This window comes from Taeniopygia guttata, chromosome 1A (genome assembly GCF_048771995.1).
Source record: "Taeniopygia guttata chromosome 1A, bTaeGut7.mat, whole genome shotgun sequence".
Taxonomy (NCBI): Eukaryota; Metazoa; Chordata; class Aves; order Passeriformes; family Estrildidae; genus Taeniopygia; species Taeniopygia guttata.
The window spans coordinates 34,513,078-34,536,929 of NC_133025.1; the positions used below are offsets into that span (position 1 = coordinate 34,513,078).

At 36.2% G+C, this 23,852-nt stretch overlaps 1 protein-coding gene across 1 annotated transcript in view; it reads left to right on the forward strand.

The window, feature by feature from the left end:
• The window catches only part of CNOT2 (CCR4-NOT transcription complex subunit 2), an 82,363-nt gene that overhangs the window by 31,354 nt on the left and 27,157 nt on the right, over positions 1-23,852 (forward strand). The window contains exon 2 of the mRNA XM_030259688.4: positions 18,774-18,896. Coding sequence (XP_030115548.1) covers positions 18,786-18,896 — 111 coding nt within the window. The 5' untranslated portion in view covers positions 18,774-18,785. The remainder of the gene's footprint in view (positions 1-18,773; positions 18,897-23,852) is intronic.

Sequence of the window (23,852 nt, forward strand, 5' to 3'; positions counted from 1 at the left end):
TACGTCTGATACATCTTTTTCCTAAGTCTTCGAACAAGTAATAATTTTGTTTTTAAAATAAAATTCCTCTAGTTAATGACTTCTGCTTTAGTTGGAGTGTGATTATTGTTTTTTATGACACTTAGATTTTGCTTTAAAGCTACTCAGAACCATTTTAATATACTTTTATTTTCAGTGTATAAAATGTTTGCAAATGGATATTTTTTCCTGTTTATGGAATAATGGGACTTGTAAGGTTGGAAGATAATATATTTTACTAATCTACTATCTCCTTCATTTACAGGAAGCAGTCAATGGTCAAAATTTACTTACCTGAGCAGACAGAAAAAATTAATGGGCAAAAGTACAGTGTATGTTGCAATTTTCAGTGTGCTTAAGGTTCTTTGAGGAGAACCTTATTCTAAGGGAATGGGATTAGCTTTCAAAATGTAAGATTTTGGTTTTAAAAATATTTAGGTAGTAGATTCACAATAAGGTGTTGGAGGAACTGGTTTTGAAGTATATTAATGTGTTCCCTACCTTTTTGAGTTTTTATTAAAAAGTGAGATGGAATGAGAGAAATTTTTTAAAGTCTACATGTGCTTTAAAAAATTTTGGAAATACTTTTTTAAACACAGTGTTCCCAAAAGTGACAGTCTTCCCAAATTTGAATATTACTAATTTATAAAGTGGTATAGCATCTTCAGTTTTTGTTGAATGGTGTTTTACTACATTCAGTGCATTGAAACATGGTGCAATAATTGTTACATTTCAGTATCATTTACTGCAGTCTGTAATCATAATGAAAGTTAGTCAAGGTTCTGTGATTGTAAATTTGTAGCAGCTTTACCGCACAGTGAGTGGTTGAGTTCTACATTTTGGAATATGAATAAGAAACACATTTTATTTAGCCCCTTTTAAGGGGCTAAAAAATACAACCTTCATTTTAAGGTCTGCTTTACGCATAAACATTATTTGGAATTCCTAGTGTTCCTTCAGCTGAAATGGCAAAGATTAGAAAGATCTATGAAAAACCCCCTTGGTTTTGCTTTTACAGAAATATATGTTGTTAATAATGGTATGAAATACTTAGGGATAGCATTGCATTTAATTCAATAAAATCATCTTTGAAGATGAAAGGTTCAATTTCAGGACTGTTTTGGTTTTTGTTTTAACATCAATAAGTAGAATTTCAGTGGCTTTTTTTTTTATTGCAAGTCTCAAACTGTGGTGCTATGCAGCGTAGCCAGTTTTTATATTTATTGCCTAAACATAGAGTAGGAAGGAGGTGACGTTTCTAAATTGGGTATTTTGCCATTTTAAATGTAAAATTTGTTACATTTTTGTGAATTAGGGAGGAATTTGGGTGGACTGGACTCTGTGGGTTAGTAAAAGCTGACAAATTATTGGAAAAAAAAGTGTACATGATAAATCATGAAGTTAAAAACAGATGAGTTAGCTTTGGGGTTTTGCCAATTTGCATTTGAAAGTAGCATGGTCACGTTCCCAGGAACATGTCATGACATGCTTAGGATTCATTAAGCTAAGATGAGCAGAAATGTCAAAATCTCAAGAATAGCTTGCTTTTGTGATTACTCTGTTTTACATTTTGGCAATATGTGTTTGAATTTAATGATACACTCTGGAAAGTCCCAGAAGTGATTTTGAATAATTCTTCCTTTCTGTTGTCATGTGTTGTTTGTTATGCTCAGTTGGCATGGATTGGTTTCTTGTTCCTTTGGGTAATTTATCAATGTGTTCCTTTTGCATACAAGATAGTCTGCAGATTGTTTTTGGCTTTCCTAGAGCAAGGCTGGGTAGGTAGTTTACCATTAGGGACTCCGGCTTTCACCAGTAGTTTCTAAAAATTATCTTTGTGGCGGTGTGTTTCTCCTCAGTCTCCCATGTAGTGCTTAAGCTGAGACCAGAGAAGCCTGTGGTGTGGAATTGCGATTCCTTGTGCAGATGAGAGCCAGTGTTTAAAGTGCAGCAATGGTATGTGCAGACTGGTAACCAGGAGTTTGAAAATTTGTAGTTCCAGATATCCTTGGTGTCAAGATGACAAAAGTTGTCCTGACTTAGTTGCTGTGATAAGGAAGGCAGATGAGTGTTCTTGTTCATGAATTTATATATTCTGAACCAGTCAGTAGGATCCTGTCTTAAAGCCAGAAGTGCTTGAGACACATGCAGGTACCAGGGTAGGAGGAATAAGGACTAGCAGAGCTTGAGAGCCCCATGGGATGTGATTCAGCTTATTTAAATTTGGACTAGATCTGATACTTCATGAAGCAGTACCAGACAGACCTGTTTTGAAAAACTGGATCCAGAGATGAAAAGTCATTCATTTATTGAGAGTAATCTTCAGCTTTCTTCTTTCTGAAGCATTATAATTGAGTTTGTCTTGTAAAGGAAACCTTCTTTGGTTGAGCGCGTCTCTATCCATGTTGTCTCTCATTTCCAGTCCAGCACTTTTTGTACCAAGGAATTTTACAGAAGCCTGTCATCCAAGACTGTATGTTTTACTTCCTTTAAAAGTAGGTATTTTAGAACAGGACTTAAAACTGAGGAATGCTTTTGTAAGAACATTTTATGAACTAGATTTTTGTTTGTATTAAATCTTTTGTTGATTTGAACAAGAAAGTTGTATTTCAGAGCCCCTGATTCAGAAGATACCATTGTCCCTATGAACATATATGGGAAGAGGGAGCAAACGGTAAAGTTCTACTTTATGTTAAAGTGCAAGGCCAGTTATAAAATTTAGTAATGTTTATGGAAAGGGATTGGAAAATTGCTGTAGACAACCACATGCCTACTTTGCTCTTGATGAGAAGAAATTCAGAAACATCAGTACAGAGTAAAAGATCAGGTAAGTATTGGAAGTCACAAAGGTCCCAGAGGGGCTCCTGTCTTTCTCCTAACTAGGCTAAGTCACGACTTTTCTTCCTTGTTTGTTGGATCACTATAAACAATTGATATTTAAAATAATTTTTCTCTGAAATTCACCAACGTTTTAAGAAAGTAGGCTGTTAAACTGGAAAACAAGAACAAAAGGGGGAAAATTGAACTAACCAAGGATGCACTTTCTAGAAAACCTGAAGTTTTTCATTTCAATCTTTTGTCAATTAATCTGACTTAGACTTCACAGGAAGCCCATAGAAATTAATGCACAAAGGATTCAGAGAATAATTTCAAAGTGCACAAAGCCTTAGTATAGTGAAAGTCTTAGTAGAATTATTTTTTTGTAAATAACCTGAAATGTAGAAACTTGTAAGTCCTTTTTAAAAGAAAATTTACCTCTACTTAATTTTATCTGCTTAACTAGAGCTATGCATGCCCAAACTAGCTATCTAAGCATTTAATCTAAAGTTTAGCAAATTTATCTTTATTAACAAAAAAAGGAGCTTCAGATCATGCATCTTTTTTCTGTATGTTCTTCATGGCTTGCTGACAGATTATTTTCCTTTAATGTTTTTGAATCATTAATTAACAGGTATTGGTCAATATTCTGTTCTCTTCAATTGAAATTTTAGACTGGGGGTTAATGTTTGATGTTACGTGAGAATCATGCAGGTAACAATAGTTAAGATCTTTAAGTACCTGTGGATTTATTAGGGTTTTATTGTCATTTTTTTCCCAGTGAAAAGACAATTGAGCAAATAAAGAAAACGATGCCCAGGTGCTGGGTGCCAAGTGATACTGTGCAGGAGAAGTGGTGTGATGCATGTGGTTACTCCCCTCGGCTGTGCTCTTGCTCCTGTCCCAGAGCTGTCTGTACTTGCTGTAGGGATGGTTGGACAAGGTATTGTAACAAAGCCTGTTGAACTTCAGTATAACCTACCAGAAGTAAATCGGTGGTACCTCAGTTGTTACTTATGTTTGCAGCTTGTGAGCAGCCCTCATGGAACAGGCATGATGGAAAAATTTAGGATGGCAACTTCAGTGGTCGCCCTAGTTCAATTTTACCATTACAGATGATCAGTTACTTACTATACTTGCTTGATAGTGTTTTCTATCATACAAGAATTTGTCCTTTTGATAAAGTGAATATGGACAACAGGGTGCTTGCCTTGATCTTCTGATACAGTTTCTCAGCTGTTAAGATACTGTAAACTGGGGCTGTGTCTATTGCATTGTCCCCTGCTATGGCTTAGTGTAACCATGGCTGTAACCACACAGCTGGACCAAGAACACAGCTGGTTGAAAACTTAAGAAGCCAGCCAGGAGCAGGACTGGGACATTAGGCTTCACTGCTGTGAAACATTATGCCTTGTGAAAATTCTGCTTGGTGATGATTCAAACTGTAGTAAATCTTTCATTATGAGACACAAAATCTTCTTATGCAAAGCCTTAGTATAAAAATTGTATTCTTAATGTAAGAATTGTCTATTGAATGTATAGGTTTCTCTCTGTCATTTCAAAATCCAAAAAGCTTGCTTATCATTAAAATTTTGTAGTTGCAGCCTGTAGTGAACCGTGGTTATGTGTTTGTATTCTACCTTCCCCGTGACTTACTGTCACTTTTAAACTAATTTTAAAATACCCTAAATAACCTTATTCTCAAAGAATGCTTTGAGAGTTAAGTGAACAGCATTCTACCAGCTATCTATAGTATATCTGGTTTTCCTTGTTCTGCTTTCAAAGCTTTTGTTAGGTGTTCAATTTATTGAATTATCTAGACTTTTCTTTGCCGTTGCTTAAAATAATGTCAGTACTTTAGAAGTAGTAGATCCTCCTTTCTAGAAATCTCCAGTATTGGAAACAACTGGTTTGTGTGCATTAATATTTGTTAGATAGCTGGTTAAGTTCAGATTATTTTTAAAAAATCATGTATTTGTGACTGATTGTTTTTCTGTGTTTCACTTAGATGTGGGTGATATAGTCTTGTCAAGGTTTTTTTCTATTAATAAGAAAAAACTTGATAAATTATATATATCCAGTCACTATATGAAGCACATATTTTTGGCTCTTTTATACGTACCTGTATACGTTAATAATATTGCAATTTCTGAACTTTGAAGATTTTGTTTGAAGTTTGAAGATAAATTCTGGTCAGAGCTAAGAAAACATACTTTTTCTTGTGTGGTTAGGTTTGGGGAGTTAAAAATTGTGTGCCATGCTTACTCTATAGGCAGTTAATTTGTGCTGCCTATTCTTCATAGCAATCAGCATTTGGGTATGTACTTTTTTAAAAAGGGGGGAAAGGTTAAAAAAACCTGCAAAGAATATATTTAACAGAAAAAACTTACAGCACCACAGAGATACATGAACAATTTTTAAAAAAATTACAGTATTGAAGGAGATCAAATACAAAGAATACTTAAATATTTGTAAATGCTTTTGACATTTGCACTTTTTGAGAGCTAGTTACTGTACAATTTAGTCACTTAAAGAGAGCTGCAGAATCTGGGTGGTATTTTGTTTAAATGAGGAATAACTATAAACGTACACAACATGTAGCTGCCTCCAGTTATCTGGTATATAGGTCCATGATGAAATATATCACCCTCCATATTCTTGCCAGCCTGATGCTAAGAGAAAGACATATTCATGACTTTGCTGTATTAATTTAGATTTTGAAAATATGGTAAAGAAATTAGTTTTTATCTTTCCTGAACAAGATTTATATCAGGAACAATGTTTCTTTTTAATACAAAATTTCTAAGATTCTGCTTCAAAATTTTGTGGGCCAGGGAGGGCAGGAAAGGGATTGTATCACTCAAGAAGCAAGAACTTCTTTCAGAAGATGGCTGATTCTGAGAATACTTCAGAGAATTTGGCATCAGATTGTGGTGTAGTGATTTAAATTGCTTTCCCCATCTGCAATACTGGTAAAGTATGTTAAGACTAAAATTCATTTGAGTGTTTTGCTATTACAAGTTTAGATGAAAGTGAGGTAATGCTGTTGGTCAGGATAACTTCTGAATTTTATGAAATCAGAAGTAGGAACTCTGAGTAAAGTGTATACATTAGCTGAAGATTGAGAAGTCCCAATTTCAATAAATGTACTCTTCTTTTATTTTTTTTTTTTCCCAATGGGAATGAGACCAGAATAATGGAAAGCAATGCCTATTGGTTGTTTTACCGGGCTGTTGAGGCACTAAATATTGCTGTTCTGTTTTGGAACTCTGTATACAACTGTTCTCTGAGAAATTGTGAGGAAGGTGTGAGATGGATGAGACCATCCCATGTCTGGGACTTGGGCCAGGTCTCAGCAACATTTGCAGTCTGAGCTTAGACTGCCAATTTGAGATAGCTCTGTTTTAAAATGTTGTGGCGTAAAGTTTGCCCATTCCAAGAAGAGTTACTTTTAATTTAAAACTGGTATGTTATTTCAGTTTCTGATATTTAAACAAAGTTTACAGCATAAAGCCAGATTTTTACAATATGGAAGTCTGACTAAAGTCCATGTGCATAAATTGAGAGGGTGCATGACAGCTTTAATGGGCAACAGAGTGTTTGGAGAGATTTAAATTCAACATGTGGAAGATTAGTACAGTGGAAAGGCATGATAGGTGCATTTACCACTTACTTAATTTTACTTGTTGATTACATTTGTGATAGTGTGCTAGGGAGCTCACTCTGATTTATCTTTTCCACTGTGGAGTACTATCACTTAAATAATGAGAAATGATGAGGAATTGCAGTTCACAAATTTAAAGTCTTAAATAATTCCAGTACTTATCTATTATCTTTTTTAAAAGATCAGCAAAATTTTTTAAGACTGGTTTGGCCTTGTACTTCAGATATGATGTGAAAACATTCAAAGTTGTTTTGTCATACTTTATTTTATGTCTGAACCTCATACAGCTGTAATCACAACATAGCCTGGCTGTGTAATCGGAAGGTTACAAGAAACAGGCCCTGGAATATGTAGGAAGCATCTGAAGAGTTTCATTTAATATAAACCACAGTAAAAAAATAACCAAAGGGTAAAAGTTTGTAATTTTGACTTGAATTTTTTCATTTGCCCTGTAGAGTCACAGAGTTTGTGTGAAGGAGGAGTTTTAGGAGGACATGTTTTAGGAGGACACTTCAAAAACCCATAAATGAATTTAACTTTAACATGTCTGTGCTCTTGGGAAGTGTTTCTGCTTTTGCAGACTGTAACATTAGTCTGGAGAAGGAGAGTCACTGAGAGGCAGGAATGCTGCCAGGAGGTTGTGTCAGCTCATAAATACTTCTTTTCCTTCAAGGATTCAATATATTAAACATACTTAATGTTTTGAATTTTCCAGTTGTATTTTAAGGTAAGACAAGATGTTTGATGTGCTGTGTGTACAGAATAAATTTTTTGGCCAGAAATATTCTCAGCTCTTTCTATTTTTAAAATACCTCCAGGAGGAAAAAAAAAAAAAAAAAAAGCCCAAACCAAAGGGAAGCCTGTATTTCTTAAAATTCAGCTTAAATTAAAAATACTGTGATTACTTCCTTCCTGAGATGCTTCAAACAAATGGTTAGTGGCTTACATTAAATACTGTATGTGTGAATGTACTGATAGAAGATAAAAAGTACTGGCTCTCTTTTTCAGTTAAGATATATCTACCTTGTGCTCTCTGTACAAATTCCCCCCACCCTGACACCTTCCCCCACCCCCCACCTTGGCAGAACCTGGAGTAGAAATGGGTCTGTATTGTGATTATTTAATGTCAACAAACTTCATAAGAGTAATGAAAGATAAAAATACTCTGTTGTTACTCTGTTAATCATGCTGCACATCTCACTGTACAGTGCTTAACTGCAGGAAATGCTCAGGAAAGCAGGGCTTTTTTAAAATACAGTATTTTAGATTAACCAAAGATGAAAGTTTTGACTCTGTCCAGGAAGAAATAGGAAGGCAGTGCAGCTGTCTTTAAAAGTTAGTGGAATTGGTACTATGCTAAAAAAAAAAAATCAAAAGAACAAAAAACCCTGCAGTGTTCCTGGAAAGGGGAGCCTCTTCAAAATCATAGTGGAAGTGTCCCAGCTGGAGCAATGGTTGCCCATTTAGCTGAAGCACAGATGTAGAAATCTAGCCTCCTGGCTGAGAGTATCAGCTGAAAGCAAGTAAAATGCAAAGGAGCCTGTTATTTAATTGTTTATTCTTCTCATACAACACCTAAATCATGTCATTATGAACCAAAAATTGATTAACACTTCAGAGTTTGTTTTTTCCATTTGGTTTGCAAGCTTTCATCTGCGTGTCTGTTATACAGTGCAAAAGATTTTAAACAAAAAATGAACCAACAAAAAACGGTGTCCAGTGAACAGATGCAGAATACCTAATAGATATTGTGACACACATCATCTAATAAGAGTTATAATAAGACTTAATATTTTGTAGGAATACAGGTCTAGAAAGCTTATCAGTGGGCATTTTGGTTTCAATTGATTTGGGCGTGTAGGAAGTGTTAAATATTACTTGAACAGTATTTACGGTAGTGACTACAGAGATAGCTGGAGAAACTTAGCAGATGAAACTCTGTCAGATTGGTTTAGGTGTCATGTAAAGGACCACAACAAGGCTAAGAAAAATGGGAAAAAACTACTCTCCCAGTAATAGAGCAGGCATGTGGTAATGGTGCTTGCTCACTGACAAGCATATCAACACTGTCCTTGAAACCATCTTCCCTTCCTGGTGAGACCCAGCTGACCTTCATGTTTCCAACTCATCTGCTCCCATCCCCATGCTACCACCTCCTGCCCTGACAGTGTCCTTGATGCAGGCTATTTTTACTTTTGATCCCCTGGAGGGATACAGCCTCCCTAAAATCTGGGAGTGTTGTTTCCTCTTTCCTTACCACTAGTTTTCCTTGTAAATTTCTGATTTGACAGATTCTGATTTCAGTGTAAATGTTTGTATGTTACTCCACCAGGGTGGTTTTTTTTGTTGTTTTGTTTTGATTTGGTTTTTTTTTTTGTTTTGATGGCTTCTTGGAGGATTCATCAACATAAACGGTTTTTGAGCTGCTCCTTATAATGAAACCTTTGTATCATTTGATACTGGGAGCAGTTACCTGTGCTTCAGAAGTCAGACTGTAGTGCTGGCTTAGAGTAGACAAGGACCTAGTTTGCTTTCTAGTTTAAGCTGTGTTGGTCCATTTGTTCGTTGTCTGTTGTTTATGGAAAATATTTTTGAGAAGCTGTGAGCGATACCAAACATCAGAGGTAGCAAAGTATGTCATGCTGATATCAAAGCTGTAAAGTTCATAGAGAAAAAATACTTGAACACTGCAGTTCTCTTAATTGTGAAGCTGGAGTCCAAACTACTTAATCTTACTCAGTTAACTTCTGTTATAATTGCTATTTAAAAGTCTTTTTTTTAATATGTGATGACTGTTAAACATCAGTGATGAATGAAAAATCTTAAGTGTTTGTCTTCTCCCAGAACTGTTCTATGGTTTTTATCAGAAGTCATACTATATTTCTTTGTATTTTTGAACATATTTGACCTGTCTGGGGATTCAATGAATTAAGATGCTGGTATTCCAAACTTGGCTTATGGCCTGTCTGATTATCACTTCACAGGGAGTGCATTTATGTCCCTTAAGAATCTTTTCTCTGCTACATGCCCATATACGTGTTGCGAAACATGTATTGAACAACTTCCCTGTTTTAGTGCATTCTAGCAGAGGAGGAAAACTTACCTCAAGAGAGGACCAATACTCTGAGGTCAGAATGGTATGTCCCTGTTAAAATCCCATTTTCTGTTGCCAGTACAAGACGCAACAAATTTTTTGAGACACAAGCTTCTTATTCCCTCTATATGCTTTGCCTCATCTTGGCATCCCTCTTTGAATTTTCAGCTGAAGTTACTTATAACCAGTTCTGTGACTTATTTCATACAGAAATGAGTTTTTGGAGTAGGAAGTGCAAACTTCTTTGAACTATTTGCTTTGGTCACAATTTTCTTTTTTGCTTCCATGAGAAATTTATAGAATCTGTCACATTTTTAAGTAATTCAGAACAATGTGTGTGTGCTTAGTGTGATTTTACTTTATGGGTTGATTTCTCCAGTTACCTTATCCTTTCAGCTTTCAGACTGCACATGCATCAAATGAGTTTGGCCATATGCACGGTTTGCTGCAACAGAATTTTACTGAACACAGAAGTTGCATGTTTATCAATTTGCTCTGAGGATCACAGTGTTTAAGAAAATGCCGTATTCCAACTTCTCTCTCTGGGGCCTGGAGGAAATGGTAGGATTTTGTTGTATCTGAAGACCTTACTATATTAGGCATTTCTGATCTTCCAAAGCTGGCTTTACGACTGGATATGCTCTACAAAGGAAGTCTCCAGATGATATCTGTGTAGATCTAGAATTTCAATTGGGTAAAGTGTCTTTTTATTTATTTTTTTAAAAGAATGTGCCACAAAGCAACACAAAAGGCAAGCCCAGGTATGAAACTGGAAATAAAATTCAAATAGATGCACTTGCTGAATAAGAGGTTGTCTTATTCTGATTTGTTATAAAAGTGAAATTTCTGAGAAACAAATAAACTTGTTCTGTCAACAGTGAAATACTTAAAAGCACTAATGCATCTCATATGGCAAACTGCAATGTTGTTCAATTACAAAATCAAATTTTAGTTTAAACTGCAAGTAGTTTGCAACCAGTATGTCTCTGAATTACATAATGGGATAAGTCAAAGGCTATCAAGGTAGAAAAGTGCCATTCTGAGACCTTCCAATGGCAGTTTTTTATTATGACTGAGGTGTAAGATAGTGATTGAGAGAAACTTGCAAAATAAATTTTTGAGGAACCAGGAAAAGTGTCACTGTAGTAATACGTTTATTATGAGGATATTTGAAGATATTTCATTATCTTTCTGGAACGGAATTATGAGGTTTTTTGCTTATTTATTTACAGACCTTGCAGCTGAATTTCTCCTAGGATTCACCAATTCCTACATTAACCAAGTACCAGTTTTTATAGGAAAAGTTTATTTTTATAATTATATCAGACAAGTAGTCATTGTTCCCAATGGGCGATATTCCTTAAACCATGGCCTTGACAAGAAAATACAGCTGTGTGTTTTACAGTATGCATGTGGCTGTGCAGATGTCTGCAGTAGTCAGGACTTGTGATTTCATTGCTATGTCTGTGGAGCAGACACGTTCCTGCTTCTCAGGTCATGCCATTGACTAAGGTGGATTGAATGTGCCGTCATGCTTATTTCTCCCCAAACTGCTCTAGATGGAGTGCAAGTTTGTTTGCTCTTGTCACTTCTTCAAATCTGTTGCTGCCTTTCTTGTATTTGAAGTCTTTCTTGTATGTGTTTGGATTTGGTTGAATGGCCTATCAGTAGATTATTTTCCTTATGAGTATAACTCATTGATCAGACCCATAAAAGGCATCCAGCATAAAGAGAAGTCATATCCCAAACTACTGTTGGTTGCTAATATATTCCAAGTGTTATTTCTGTACCAGGAGGAGAACCTGCAAGACTTTGTCCCAGGATGGGAATGGTGTCAATCATGTTACGAGACACAATGGAGTTTCTTATAATCACAGTTTTCAAGTTCAGCCTTAGTAATTTCAGCGTTAGTTTATTCTTGTTTTAATGTAGGATAGTTTTTCCTACTCCTCCTGTGCTATTTCAGGAGTGTTTTAAAATGTTTATTTCATAAGAGTTAAAGATAGTTAACAACAGTAAGGATGTCGATCTTGATCAGGAGAATTTCTGTGGCTTGTTTGATGTTAGGGGCTGCCATTTCTTGGATATAGTTTGTATGCAGCATAGAGTCACAGTTTTAGTGTAGCTTTTGAAAGGATTATTATACTTCATAAAATACTTGTAAAGTTTCACCCTGTAGATGATTGTTCTTGAGAATATGTGTGGAGGGTAGTCTAAAATCATAACTATTTGTCCTTTATTTCTTTGATACTCAAAATTTTGTGTGGAGTTCTTGCCTTTAGATTGCTGTGCATCTTGTATGTCATAGTTACTTTACAAGAGGAAAGACTATGTAGTGTTTTAAGGAGATCAGTTGCATCTTCAACTACTCAGAGACTTGACCTGTGTAAGTCTGTAATTGCTGTTATTTTCTACAATGCTGTGTGAATTTGGAAAGTAATTTATCATATGACACAAGTACCTGGAGTTTATTCTAAAGGATGTCCAACTTAAAAGTTTTTTGACAGATTTGTGTCTTACTTTGTGGTGGTCTTTTAGTCTTCCATGTTTGTGATTGAAACTTGAGGACTGACATAACTTAAAAGAATATGAAGCCATTTGTTAAAGATCGCAGAATCATTAGGGTTGGAAGGGACTTCTGGAAATCATCTAGACCAACTCCCTGCCAAGGCAGGGTCACCCAGAGCAGGTCACCTAGAAAAAAACATGAACAAAATACCTATTGTATGATTTTATTCTTACAATGGGTAAAATGTGCCAGTATTAAGCTAATCAAGGAGAAAAAGAAAGAGAAATATAGTGAAATGTTCTGTTTACCATGATGATGTTCTTTTGGTACTACAAAGTTGTTGTTTGTAGTCATAGCATAATCATAAAGTGTACTGGCAGAGGTTATCATTCACCTTGAAGAAGCAGAGTGCAATTAGGAAATGAGAGAACAAAGGATCTCAGCTTCTGGTTTTTTTTGTCTTTCATGTAGAAAAGGAAACCTGTTTCTAGCAGTGCACTTTTTAAAGTATTACTTTTAATAGCTTTACTTATCACTAAAGGTTTGGGATTTGAAAGATTTTTTGCATTTAGCAGCTTGGTAGTATATATTTTATTGTTTATCAGTTCCACTTAAGTTTAATAGGAATTATCTTTGACACTCAGAAATAGGACCATAAACTGTAGTAGTTTTTACTAAATTGAATTTATGCTAGCAAACCAACTGATGGAATTCCAGATTCTGTATTTTGACTTAAATTTCAGGCTCATTTGGTGTTTCATGTGATTTTTGATAGGATTTTGAGAGACACTTATTTCTCACTAAAAGGCTCATTAAGGGTCACTTTTGTAGATACTGCCAATGTGTAAGTATGTTATTTTCTGTGAAAACAGTGATTTGTGACAGAAAAGAAATACAGTAAATTATTGCCTTTGCTTATTAAGACCTAGGCAGCAACATCAGAGGCAGTGGTATATAATTGGGTAGAAGTTCTGTAACATCAAACTGAGATTACAAATTTTAATTTCTTCCATGTAGTGGTAGTGTGTCTACTGTAGTCACTGGACAGGCAGGAAAGGGAAAATGCTGCTGGAATTCCTAAAATGGTTTCTCTTTTTTTTTTCCAAATTGTATTACTGTGTATAGTTTTAATCTCGTGAAGATTAATGAGTTTAATCGGTTGTAGTTCAATGTTGGTTTTTCTACTCTATGGAAATTTAAAAGTATTCATTCTCCTGCAATTAGATTAGATTTGGCTATGTTAATGGTGCGAGTGAGCGCTCCTCAGGCACTGCCTATAGTAATATGGCAAAACAAAAACATAAAATAATTTTCATTTTTTAATAGTATTATTTGCTTCAGGATGTTAAATTAACATTGATACACAATCATAGAACGCCTTTATAAGTAAATTTTGAAGATTTTCTTGCAGCTTAAGACGCAACTTTTAATAGTTTTTCATACAAATTCAGTTTTAATAAGATATTTTCATTTATTGATGAGACATTTTTGTGTGCTGAATTATGCTATACTGCAGTATTCCTCCCAATTAAAAATATTTCTCTTTTTATCTTTTTAAAATAAGTATTGATTGTTGTTTTGGGTTATTTTCTCACCCGAAGGATAAAGGTCAACGACCACAGCAAACTGGTTATTAGATCCTTCAAGTTCATAACATTTGTACAGTGCTTCTAGTTCTCCTGTTGTTGGGAAATTTTCCACCGAAGAATTTAAAAGTCTTGTCAGGTTTCTGACTGGATTTTGCTTGATGAACTTTAGCTTGAAATTGTGAGTTTTAAACATAGAATCATAGAATGGTCTAGACTGGAAGGGGCCTTAAAGATTATCTGTTTCCAGACCCCTGCCATGGCAGAGATACTTTCCACTAGACCCGGTTGCTCACAGCCCCATCCAGCCTGAAAACTCTGGGGATGGGGCATCTACAGCTTCACTGGGCAGCCTGTGCCAGTGCCTCAGTACCCTTACAGTAAGGAATTTCTTCGTAACATTAATCTAAACCTACTCGCTGTCAGTTTAAAACCATTTCCCTTTTGTCCTGTCAGTACATGATCCATATTTTTTGTAGGTTCCCTTCAGGTACTCGAGGGCCACAATTAAAATACCCGCAAAACTTCTCTTTTCCAGGCTGAAAAATCTCATTTCTCTTAGCTTTTCCTCATAGGAGAGGTGCTTCATCCTGTTAATCATCTTGGTGGCCCAGCTGTGGATTCCTTCCGTTGGGGCAATGTCCTTCCCATGCTGAGAACCCCAGAGCTGGATGCAGCTCTCCAGGTGGGGGTCTCACCAGAGCAGAGCAGAGGGGCAGAATCCCTTCCCTCACCCTGCTGGCCACACTGCTTTGGATAGCCAAGATCCAGTTGGTGTTTTGGTCTGTGAGTGCGCACTGCTGGCACGTGTCCAGCCTTTCATTTATCAGCACACCCAAGTCCTGCCAAGTCTTGGGAGGGCTGCTCTCCCTCTCTGTTCATCCCTCAGCCTCGGTTGATACCAAGGGTTGCCCTGACCTAGGTGCAGCTTGTGCTTCGAAAGAAAAACATGTGTCCACCTGATCAGAACACATGGCCATGTGTTTGGTGAGTTCTCTTAACTCCATCCTAATGTGTAGTTCATTCCCTTTCTTTCCTCTGTCACTGTGAATATTTTCTAATAATATTTTGCATGGGATTACCAGTGGGAGTTATTTGTACTTTTGCAACATTATGCTAAAGAATGAATTTACCTAAGTGCACCGTTTTTACACTTTTAATGAATGATTACACTGCCAGTGTGTCCTGTGCAACAGAGAACCGAGTTCCCAGAGTAGAACAGGAAGAGTAATTAGAGGATTAGAAATTGCCATGCAATTGGCATACCACTTCTTTGAGATTGTGTTGGCATATGGGGGTGTGTGTCTATGTATATATATGAAAGAGGAACTGAAATACAAGACCTGATTCCTACCTTTCTTCACCTCACCAGTCTAGACCCTGTGTACCTGAAGGTCCAAAACCTCAGGTCACTGTTACTTTCCAAAGGGTTTAAGATCTATTTGTAAGGACTTCATGAACTTCGCTGTATTTACTTTCATAGCTGATTGGGTAGTGATCTGTCTGTCTGTGAAAAGCAAGCTGCAGTCTGTGTATGAGGTTTCTCAGTGGCTTCTTGTCCTAGGAAATAAGCAACTTAAGTTCCATCTGCATATCTGCCTGCATTTGGCACAGACCCAGTTATTCTCACAACTTCTTACAAAGAGTACGACAACAGTGTTTTTCCAATATCTGTGCATATGCTTGTAGCATGAGTGACTAAATGAGTGTTTTAGTGAATACTGGAATAAAGTAACATGGATTGGAAGGTGCCTGCTGCTAACCTGGCAACAGTATGACACCATCATTGCATAAACCTGCTGTAATATTAAAGTCTGCATGGGGATAAGTGCTCTGATTCACAAGTCTGCCAGTCGTTTACTGTCCCCAGTGACTATTGGGAAGTAGATAAATTGGCTGCTGGTTTTAGCTTCAGAATGAGCACAAAGTAAGCAACCTGGCTACAGCAGCTGCAGCTTAAGTCTCTAATCCCAGTTCCTGCTCTTTCTGTTACTGGTTTTTAGCAGCTTGCCTCATGTTACTGTGCTGTTAGTTTTGTGACAGGGATGGATAGTGGTGTGAATTGTACCACCACAGTGTCTCTGATGTGATCTGTGCTGTGGTTCACCCTAAGAGCAGGTGACAGCTCTTTCTAGTGGAGTGGAATCCTTTTAGGAGTGCAGGGGTTTGCCAGAATGCCCTCCAGTGCTTGTCCCACTTCCCTCAGTGGGAGTTTGGACAGCTTAGACACTGCATGTGACTTCTTCACTTGGCAGCATCGAACAACACAAAATCACATACAAAAATGCTGCTGTTAGGAAGTGTCAGCAAAAAGTCTTTGAAGGTCTTCAGGGTAGTTGGGTGCAGTGATGCAGCTGGGTAGAGGACAGGAGTACTGCAGGCTCCTAAGCTTTCCCCTCTTCCCCTACATCTGCAGCCAGCTCTGTTTTCTCTGGAGTTCATCAGCACAGTTCTGTTAGGTGTCATGTAGAAATATGGATTTCCAATTAAAAAAAACAATATTTATCTAATTATTAGATGTTTTCTTCATTTTCTTTCTTTATAACCATGCTATTGTCAGACTCCATATTAATATCATCATATTTCATCAGTGTTCAGGGAATAATAGTCTTGATTAGTTTTTTGGGCCACTGTCATTTATGATTTTCAGTACAGAAAATAATCTTTTAGAAAGTTTGAGTTTAGTGGAGAATTTAAAATATCTTTCAACTTTTCAGTGAAAAGATTATATTTGGACATACTAACTTTTGTGCAGCAGCTATAGACATACATTTTGAGAGCTCTGGCCCACCGACTCTGAAATCTTTATGATGCATATGTAGCCAGCCACGTGTAAACCTTTGCAGAAATAAGATAAAAATCTGCTGGGTCAAAGACAATAGTTTTTTCCCCTTATATAGCTCCTGTATTGTAGCTCAGGGTTTCTTATTACATTAGTACTGTACCATGTATGCATCAGTGACTTGCTTTCTATCACAATTCAGTTGTTATTCTGATGATGGATCACAAGAGAAGGTTATGTGGCAAAAAAATAATCCTTTTCTTATCCCAGGTGTTGTTAAAGGAATACCAAAGAATTCCTTGGGACTTGAGAGAAGCTTCTTTTCTGTTTCTCAAGAGCAGTAGTTGGGTGAGACTCCAGCTTCTGTTTGTTGCTGAAGGTAGCTTCACCAAAGTATTTCACTATCCCTTTTACTGCAGTTAAAGACAACTGCTCATCTCTCTGCACTTTACTGAGGCAGAGCAAAGGACAAGATAATCCACTTAGCCTGTTAAATGCTCCATCCCATCTGGTAGGTGATAATTGCATTGTAAGGGGATTAACACAGTGGGATATGCTTATGGTGTAATGGAAGCTTCACTATAAGTGTGAAAGTCGTCTGATTGCATCTAGCACGTGGGAACCTTACATTTGCATGTACTTTTTACAAAACATAAAAGACAAATTACATCTGGGGAAGGTATACAGTACCTTTACATGCCATCTTTCACATATTTGTAACAGATTTTACATTTGTTCTGGAATATCAGTCATCTGAATATCTGAAATGCTCTTGTAGGAGTAGAGCAGTAGACACCTGTTTAGCCAAATGTTTTGAGATCATTCTGTGGAATATAGCTGTATTAAATGCATCCCAGGTGTTGACTACTGTTAATCAAAAGTAATGACTTTGAAACCATGGAGTTTAATTGTTACCAATCTAGGAACAACCATGTTATTTAAACACTGCCTGGAAATCTTTATCAGTAAAGGTGAAATTTGAATAAGCCATACTGTGAGGAGTATCATTGTAATTTTGTGTCAGCAGGGATTTCTGTCAAGAAGATTTCTGGCTGAAAGTAATTCTTTGTGCACCAACCAAAATAAATATTTTGAAATTTTAGTTCCAATCATGAGCCTAAGGTAGTGACTTACTATTTTACAAAAGAAGTTTAAAATCCTGTGGTTTTTAAGTTTATCTAATGCTGTAGTGAAGATAGTAAAATTTAAGCATTTCATAAGCTAATTGCACCTTACCTTACCTTTCAAGATGGTAAAGATCCTTGAGAAGATAAGTTATGTAGAGCAGTAGCTCAGAGTTGATTATCACCCTGTTGGATTGCACTCTCTCCAGTCTCCCCATATGGTACAAGAAACTGGGCAAGTTGCTCTGTGCTGACCTGCATGTGCCACGTCACTGGTTTGAACATTAACCTGGGTGGTTAAAACAGGGTTTGGTTAGTGCACACTGTGCTGGGATAAATCTTTGTAGTCAGGTGATCAAATGAAAGTCAGGTATAGAAGTACCCACTGTGTGCAGAAGATGCTTTAGTGACATTGCACGACCATGCTGCAGGATTAAATTTTTTAATGAATTAAGGTTCTGTGACCAACTGTGTGGCTGCTGTTTCTCTGGTTTCCATTTGCTGACTTAGCAGCACTCTGTGCATGTGTGATTCTGAGAGTAAGGGTAAAATAAAATCTAGTGGGTTTTTGTGGGGTGTCTGCAGAAACTTTGCCAGTCTGTGATGAGGTTGTTGAGTGTAGTTAAGCTCAGCCTTCTCTTACTTAACTATGGATCTGAGTGGGGTCAAGTAGAAGGCTGGTTTTCCAGGTTCTGGTGATGAGACATGGAATATTTCACAGATTTTTTTTTTTTTCTTCTTCTATTTTTGCTATTTCTTTTAAGGCGACTGAACTCTAAAGAATATTCTTAATTATTTCCTTTTAGGCTGAAAATGTTTACCTGAGGAGAAGAAAACTAGAGAAGTTTGCTCTTGTTTTCTGACGTGTTGTAATTTTAAATAAGCTTAGGTGTAAGGTCATGGAACTCAAAAACTAAACATAGCATCCTTCCACAAAATGAATACATGTCCCCTTTTCCCACCTCACTCATTTCTGGAATATGAATTTATGTCACATGAAAATCCCTCTTGAAAGAACCATTACGCTTGCAATATACAGAAAGTATTTTTAAGAGGAATTTTCAGATATTTAGAAATGGGTTTTTTACCGTCCTTCCATAGATACATATTTAAAATATATACCAACTATCTAGCAAACCAAATAATATATAGTATATAATAAATTTTCTTCTTATTTAGGTGACAAACAGCATGTTTGGTGCTTCAAGGAAGAAGTTTGTAGAGGGGGTTGATGGTGACTACCATGATGAGAACATGTACTACAGCCAATCATCAATGTTCCCACATCGGTCAGAAAAAGATGTAAGTCGAATAAGCTTATTTTTTCTCCTTTCAGTACTGAGATAGTTTGACGTATGTGAAATGTATGTGAGGAAGGGCTTCATTTAGCTTTAAGCTGTACATTTCCAGTGGCAAGTGCTTTAATTTAGTGAATGTATTAATGTAAACTTCAAGTGTTGGTTTTTTTTTTCATCTTGAAGCATTATAATTGTAATTTAAATTGAGTTATTGATTATATCTTGTGCTTCTGTGCAGTGTCTACAGGTTTGTTCTTGTGGTTTTGCATTTTAAATCTTCAACCATTTTTAGTTTCCGAAAATGCTTTGTGCTGTTTGTTTGCTGAAGTAATCTAAGTTAGGTATTTCTCCTATTTGGAGTGCTGCACAGTTACAAAACTAGTAATTCCTAAACAATTTTCCCCCCAGTAATGACAAATTGTATGTTAGAACTGTACTGACATTACTGAAGCTCTGTTGCTTCTTACCAAAGATAAATAGATTAGGCAGTAAAGTATTTCACTTTTATATGGAGTGGCATGAAGAAATACATGAAGCACTTGAAAGTATGACTTGAAGTTAATGTCACCTGCAGGTCAATAATATAATCTCATGGCAGGCTTGCATTTAATATGTGTAGACAACATACTCTTCCTAATTAAAAAAAAAATTCCGTTCTAATTTTTAAAAATGTAAAAATGCTTCAAGTCTGCCTCCAAGGCTGTCCAGAAATATGGTTAATAGCAGTTGTGAATATAGTCTTGATAGACCTTGACCTGTGTCAACAGAAGCATTTCCTACAGACTCTTAGCTGAGTTTTAATTTAGATTTTCAAAGAGAAGGAAATAGATTTAGAGTAGAAGGCCTTTTTCAGACAAAATGGAATTAAAAAAAAAAGGCGGAAATGCAGCTTTCCAGCTCAGTTTCATAAACTGATAACAGACAGCAAAGGATTAAAGTGTAGTACAGTGTAAACAGAACTAAATGGGCTACTCTTTTCTCTTTAAGTTGATTACATGTATACATGTACCACAGATGCACATAGGCACAATGGAATATTTATGATGTGGAATATACATCCTTTTTCTGGTCACCGAGAGGTGCAGCTAACACTCAAAAACAATAGACAGAATTTCTCCAAAGTGATTTTTGTACATTAAATCCCTACTTTTAGATTTGATACACTGAGGGTAAAATCATTATGGTGTAGTAAGAAAGGTAAAGTGAGATAAATGCTGTGCTGCACAGCATACACAGTGAAAGCTGATGGCTTGACACCTTGTTGACACCGTGAATGAATGTTTTATTTACCTATTTTTTCTGTAGGTAGAATTGCAGAAGTGCATCTTAGAATGGCACTTCAAGAGAAGGAAGGTGGGTGTTCCATACACCAGGAATGACAAATGAGAAATCTTGAAGGCTTGTGGGAGAAGTGGCCAAAATGGGGCACAAAAGCCTGCTGTAGTTGGCAGAATAATGCTGCCATTTCAACAGGAAATAGAAGAGTGGATTTGCTTAAATTTTTATTTCCAAATTATTTTAAGGTTACGCAAGTCCTGTGGCTTCACTATTGACCATTACAACTGTCTGAGTTTATGTTTACAGAATTTTAAACTGTTACACGATACTCTAATTTTTAAAAATAAGTTTATAAAAATAAATTTTTGGTGATAATATTGACTGTACACCTTTGATCACTCAGGTATAGCTAAATGCATGCTGTGTATTACAAGTTCCATTTGCTGTTTCACTTGGCTCACAGTAGATAAAAGGAGGGTTGGAAAGGTTGTTACATTCTCTTAGTCTCAAACTTCTTTCACAGCTTTGTAAATCTTTATCTGTTGAAAATAACGATGTTTTCAAATAGTCTTTCAACTAGAATTCAGCTAAAAATGTTGTATATGAAAATAAAAGAAATATATTGACTGCTGTTTAGATAAGTGTTGACAGGCTAAAATAAAATTGCTCAAAGTTTTTTCCAAGTAAGCTAATAAAGACTAATGTTCAAAATCTAGATCCAGTTTTTTGAATACCTGGGGGGAAAATTCCAGCGTTCTAGATCTTGAAGCACTTTGGATCATTCTGTCTTCACATCTACTATTGGAATAAAATAAAGACAGAAGTATTGGGGAAAGAAGCAAATTACTCTTACATTATCCAAACAAGGTGCAATTCTACTTCAATTTAAGTTATTCCTCTTTTTTCATGTTCAGCTTCATTTATGTCTTTACTGAAAGCAGATAAAATTAATGTTGAAGGCTTTTGCAACTGACCTATAAAAATTACAGAAACTTAAATTTTTTTTCTCTTTGATGTATGATATGAACGTATAAATGCAGAGTCCTTTGTTTATGCTGCATTTATCTTCTAGAGTTCTTCCAACAGAAATAGAATGGTTTTGGTGGAAACTTCTGTGAATGGCCTCCCTAAATACTGTTTTTCAGCAAGGGCTAAAGCTGGTTTAGTATTTACCCTTATACTGGATATAACTAGGTGTTCCTGGTTTTCATTTTGTTGAAGTTTTACTGATTCTGATCTTGAAAGTTGCTGCTTTCCAAGGGGCTGTTGCTGCTTGTGTGTATGTATGCTCCAAGCTGAGGAGTATAGGAATGGGGAAACATAGGGAATGGTGAAATCCTCCTAAAATTTAGAGTAAAGGCTATTACTGCAAGTGTATTTGTATAAACTTGAAAACTTACTTTTCACTTTATTTTTACAGTAAAGTCAAGCCAAATCCTGTTCTAAATTTCAGGGACTTTTGACATTGGGAAAGAACTGGCAGCAAGTAATTTTGGGCATGTTACTTTTATTTCAGCCTCAGTTTAGCTAAGAGATTTTTCTTTTCATTTACCTGTTCTTTCACTAGAGAAAGCAGTTGTAGATAAACAGGACTAATATGGTAATAGAAATGGAAAAGTTGCATGTTACATGCACAAGTGCTTCCAAGATCATGTGAATACTGACTGGATAACTTATTTTAGACCCTCAATTACGGTTCCTTAGATGAGATTACATCTTGCTCAAGCCATTTTATGCTTTTTTTTTTTTACTGAGTAAGTTGCTTTGACTTGAATCATCACATGCTTTCTGAGCTAAGTAGGGAAGAGGAACAGAGTATATGCATGAATGCTCTATCTGTGAATATTTCTGCACTTGGTCAGTGCATTATAACCAGGTCAATAATCCTTTGGCAAATAAATTGGGTGTTTTACAGTACTTTCAGAACAAAGAATAGGTCAAGAAAATAGTGTAACTTTTTACTGGCAACAAGTGGCATCCTTTTACTATAAATTGAGAAGATGATGCACTGGGCGCCTGCAAAACAATTGCAGAGCTTACTTGTAGCTAATTTCACCAACCTAATTGAGCTGTCTGTGCACTCAGCAAAATAATTTTCAGGACATGGATACATGTATTTTTATTTGGATAGAGTGACAATGGTATAAATAGGTAGCTCAAGGCCCTCATGTACTTTTGAAACTACAGTTGTTAAATGAACAAAACAAAAATGCAGATGAGCATTGAGTAAAGATTGGACCAATTCAGTCTGAACTTCTTTGATTTCTCATGTATGAGAATGTAAGAAGGGCTCCACAAGGTTTGACCAATCTAGCCCAACCCACTGAAAATGTATACATGAGAGTATAAGATAAGGGCATATTCTGTTGCTTTGTAGTCATAAATCTGACAGTAGACACACATGCATTTTAAATTAAGGTCTACCCAATCAGAAAACGTAAGAGATTTTTTCAGTTAGTATTTTTCCAAGTCTTGGCCCAGTCCTGTGCTGTTCATTTTCATTTCGAGTTGCTCAACAGATAGTAAAATGCTTGCAGTGAGGTAGTAGTACTGCTTCTGATTTGTGTTTATAATTGCAGCAGGTGAGATTTAGCTTGAAGATTAGATTTGTCTCATTGCAATTGTTTGTCTAACTCCCTAGCACTAGGAAGTCCTCAGATTTGGATATTGAGTACAGAGAAATGGATTGTTGATTCTGAGAGCCTGCTTTCCAGAGGTTTCTTCCATTCTGAGCTGAAGCATGTCTGTGGTGGATGAAATTCAGGGGTTCCTTTGTCATGAGACAGAGTTGCACAAAGGCAGATGTCAGTGGTGCTGATACAACAAAGGGTGATCACAGGCCTTTTACTGTGATTCTGTTGAACTGGTTTATAGAACCTTTACTTTTACCATGTTTTGAAATACTTGGCCTTAGAAGATGGTACTTTTACAAGAGAGAAAACCCTGAAGGTTTAGCTTACTGTTGTGATTGAGATGCAGAATCTTGCTAAGTTTTGGAAACTAGGTGTATAAGAGTTTAGTCAGTTTTCTGAAGACAACTTTGACTTTAAGACTACTGAACCTCATTGATCCAGATGAATTGCTGTCTTTTAATGCTATTATTTCAGGATTCTGAGGAAACCTGTGGTATCATGTTCCATAAGGTATCTTTCTTGCCTTAGTCATAATTTACTTCAGATGCTTCATATGGAGTTGTATGTATTTAAGAATTCCCATGAAACCCCCTTGTGTCAGGAGCAGTTGTAGCATTCACACTTAATGCTGGTTGGCTGAATAGCTGAATATACTGTACTTTAACCTAACTTGTAATTGTCTGAATAGTTTTGATCCATTTGTGGACTGAGAAAAAACCCTAAAGTTTATTTTGAGAAATAAATAGATTAATGTTGTAATTATAAATGGCAAATGAATATTTTCACATGCGTTACTTTGCATGTAAACATTCTTGTAGGTTTGACTGAATAGTGAGTAGGTTTGCCCTGCTTGCTTTGTGAAACACATGACTTAGGCTTCACTCTTTGAAGTGTGAGTTACAAAGCAACAGAGTTACTTTTCACCTTCCAGAAGAGTGATTGAACGTTCCTTGCATGTATTACTGAGTACACAATAAGGGTTGTTTTTTTTTAAAAACCAAACAACCAACAAATGAAACAAAAACAAAACAAAAACCCTAATGGAAACA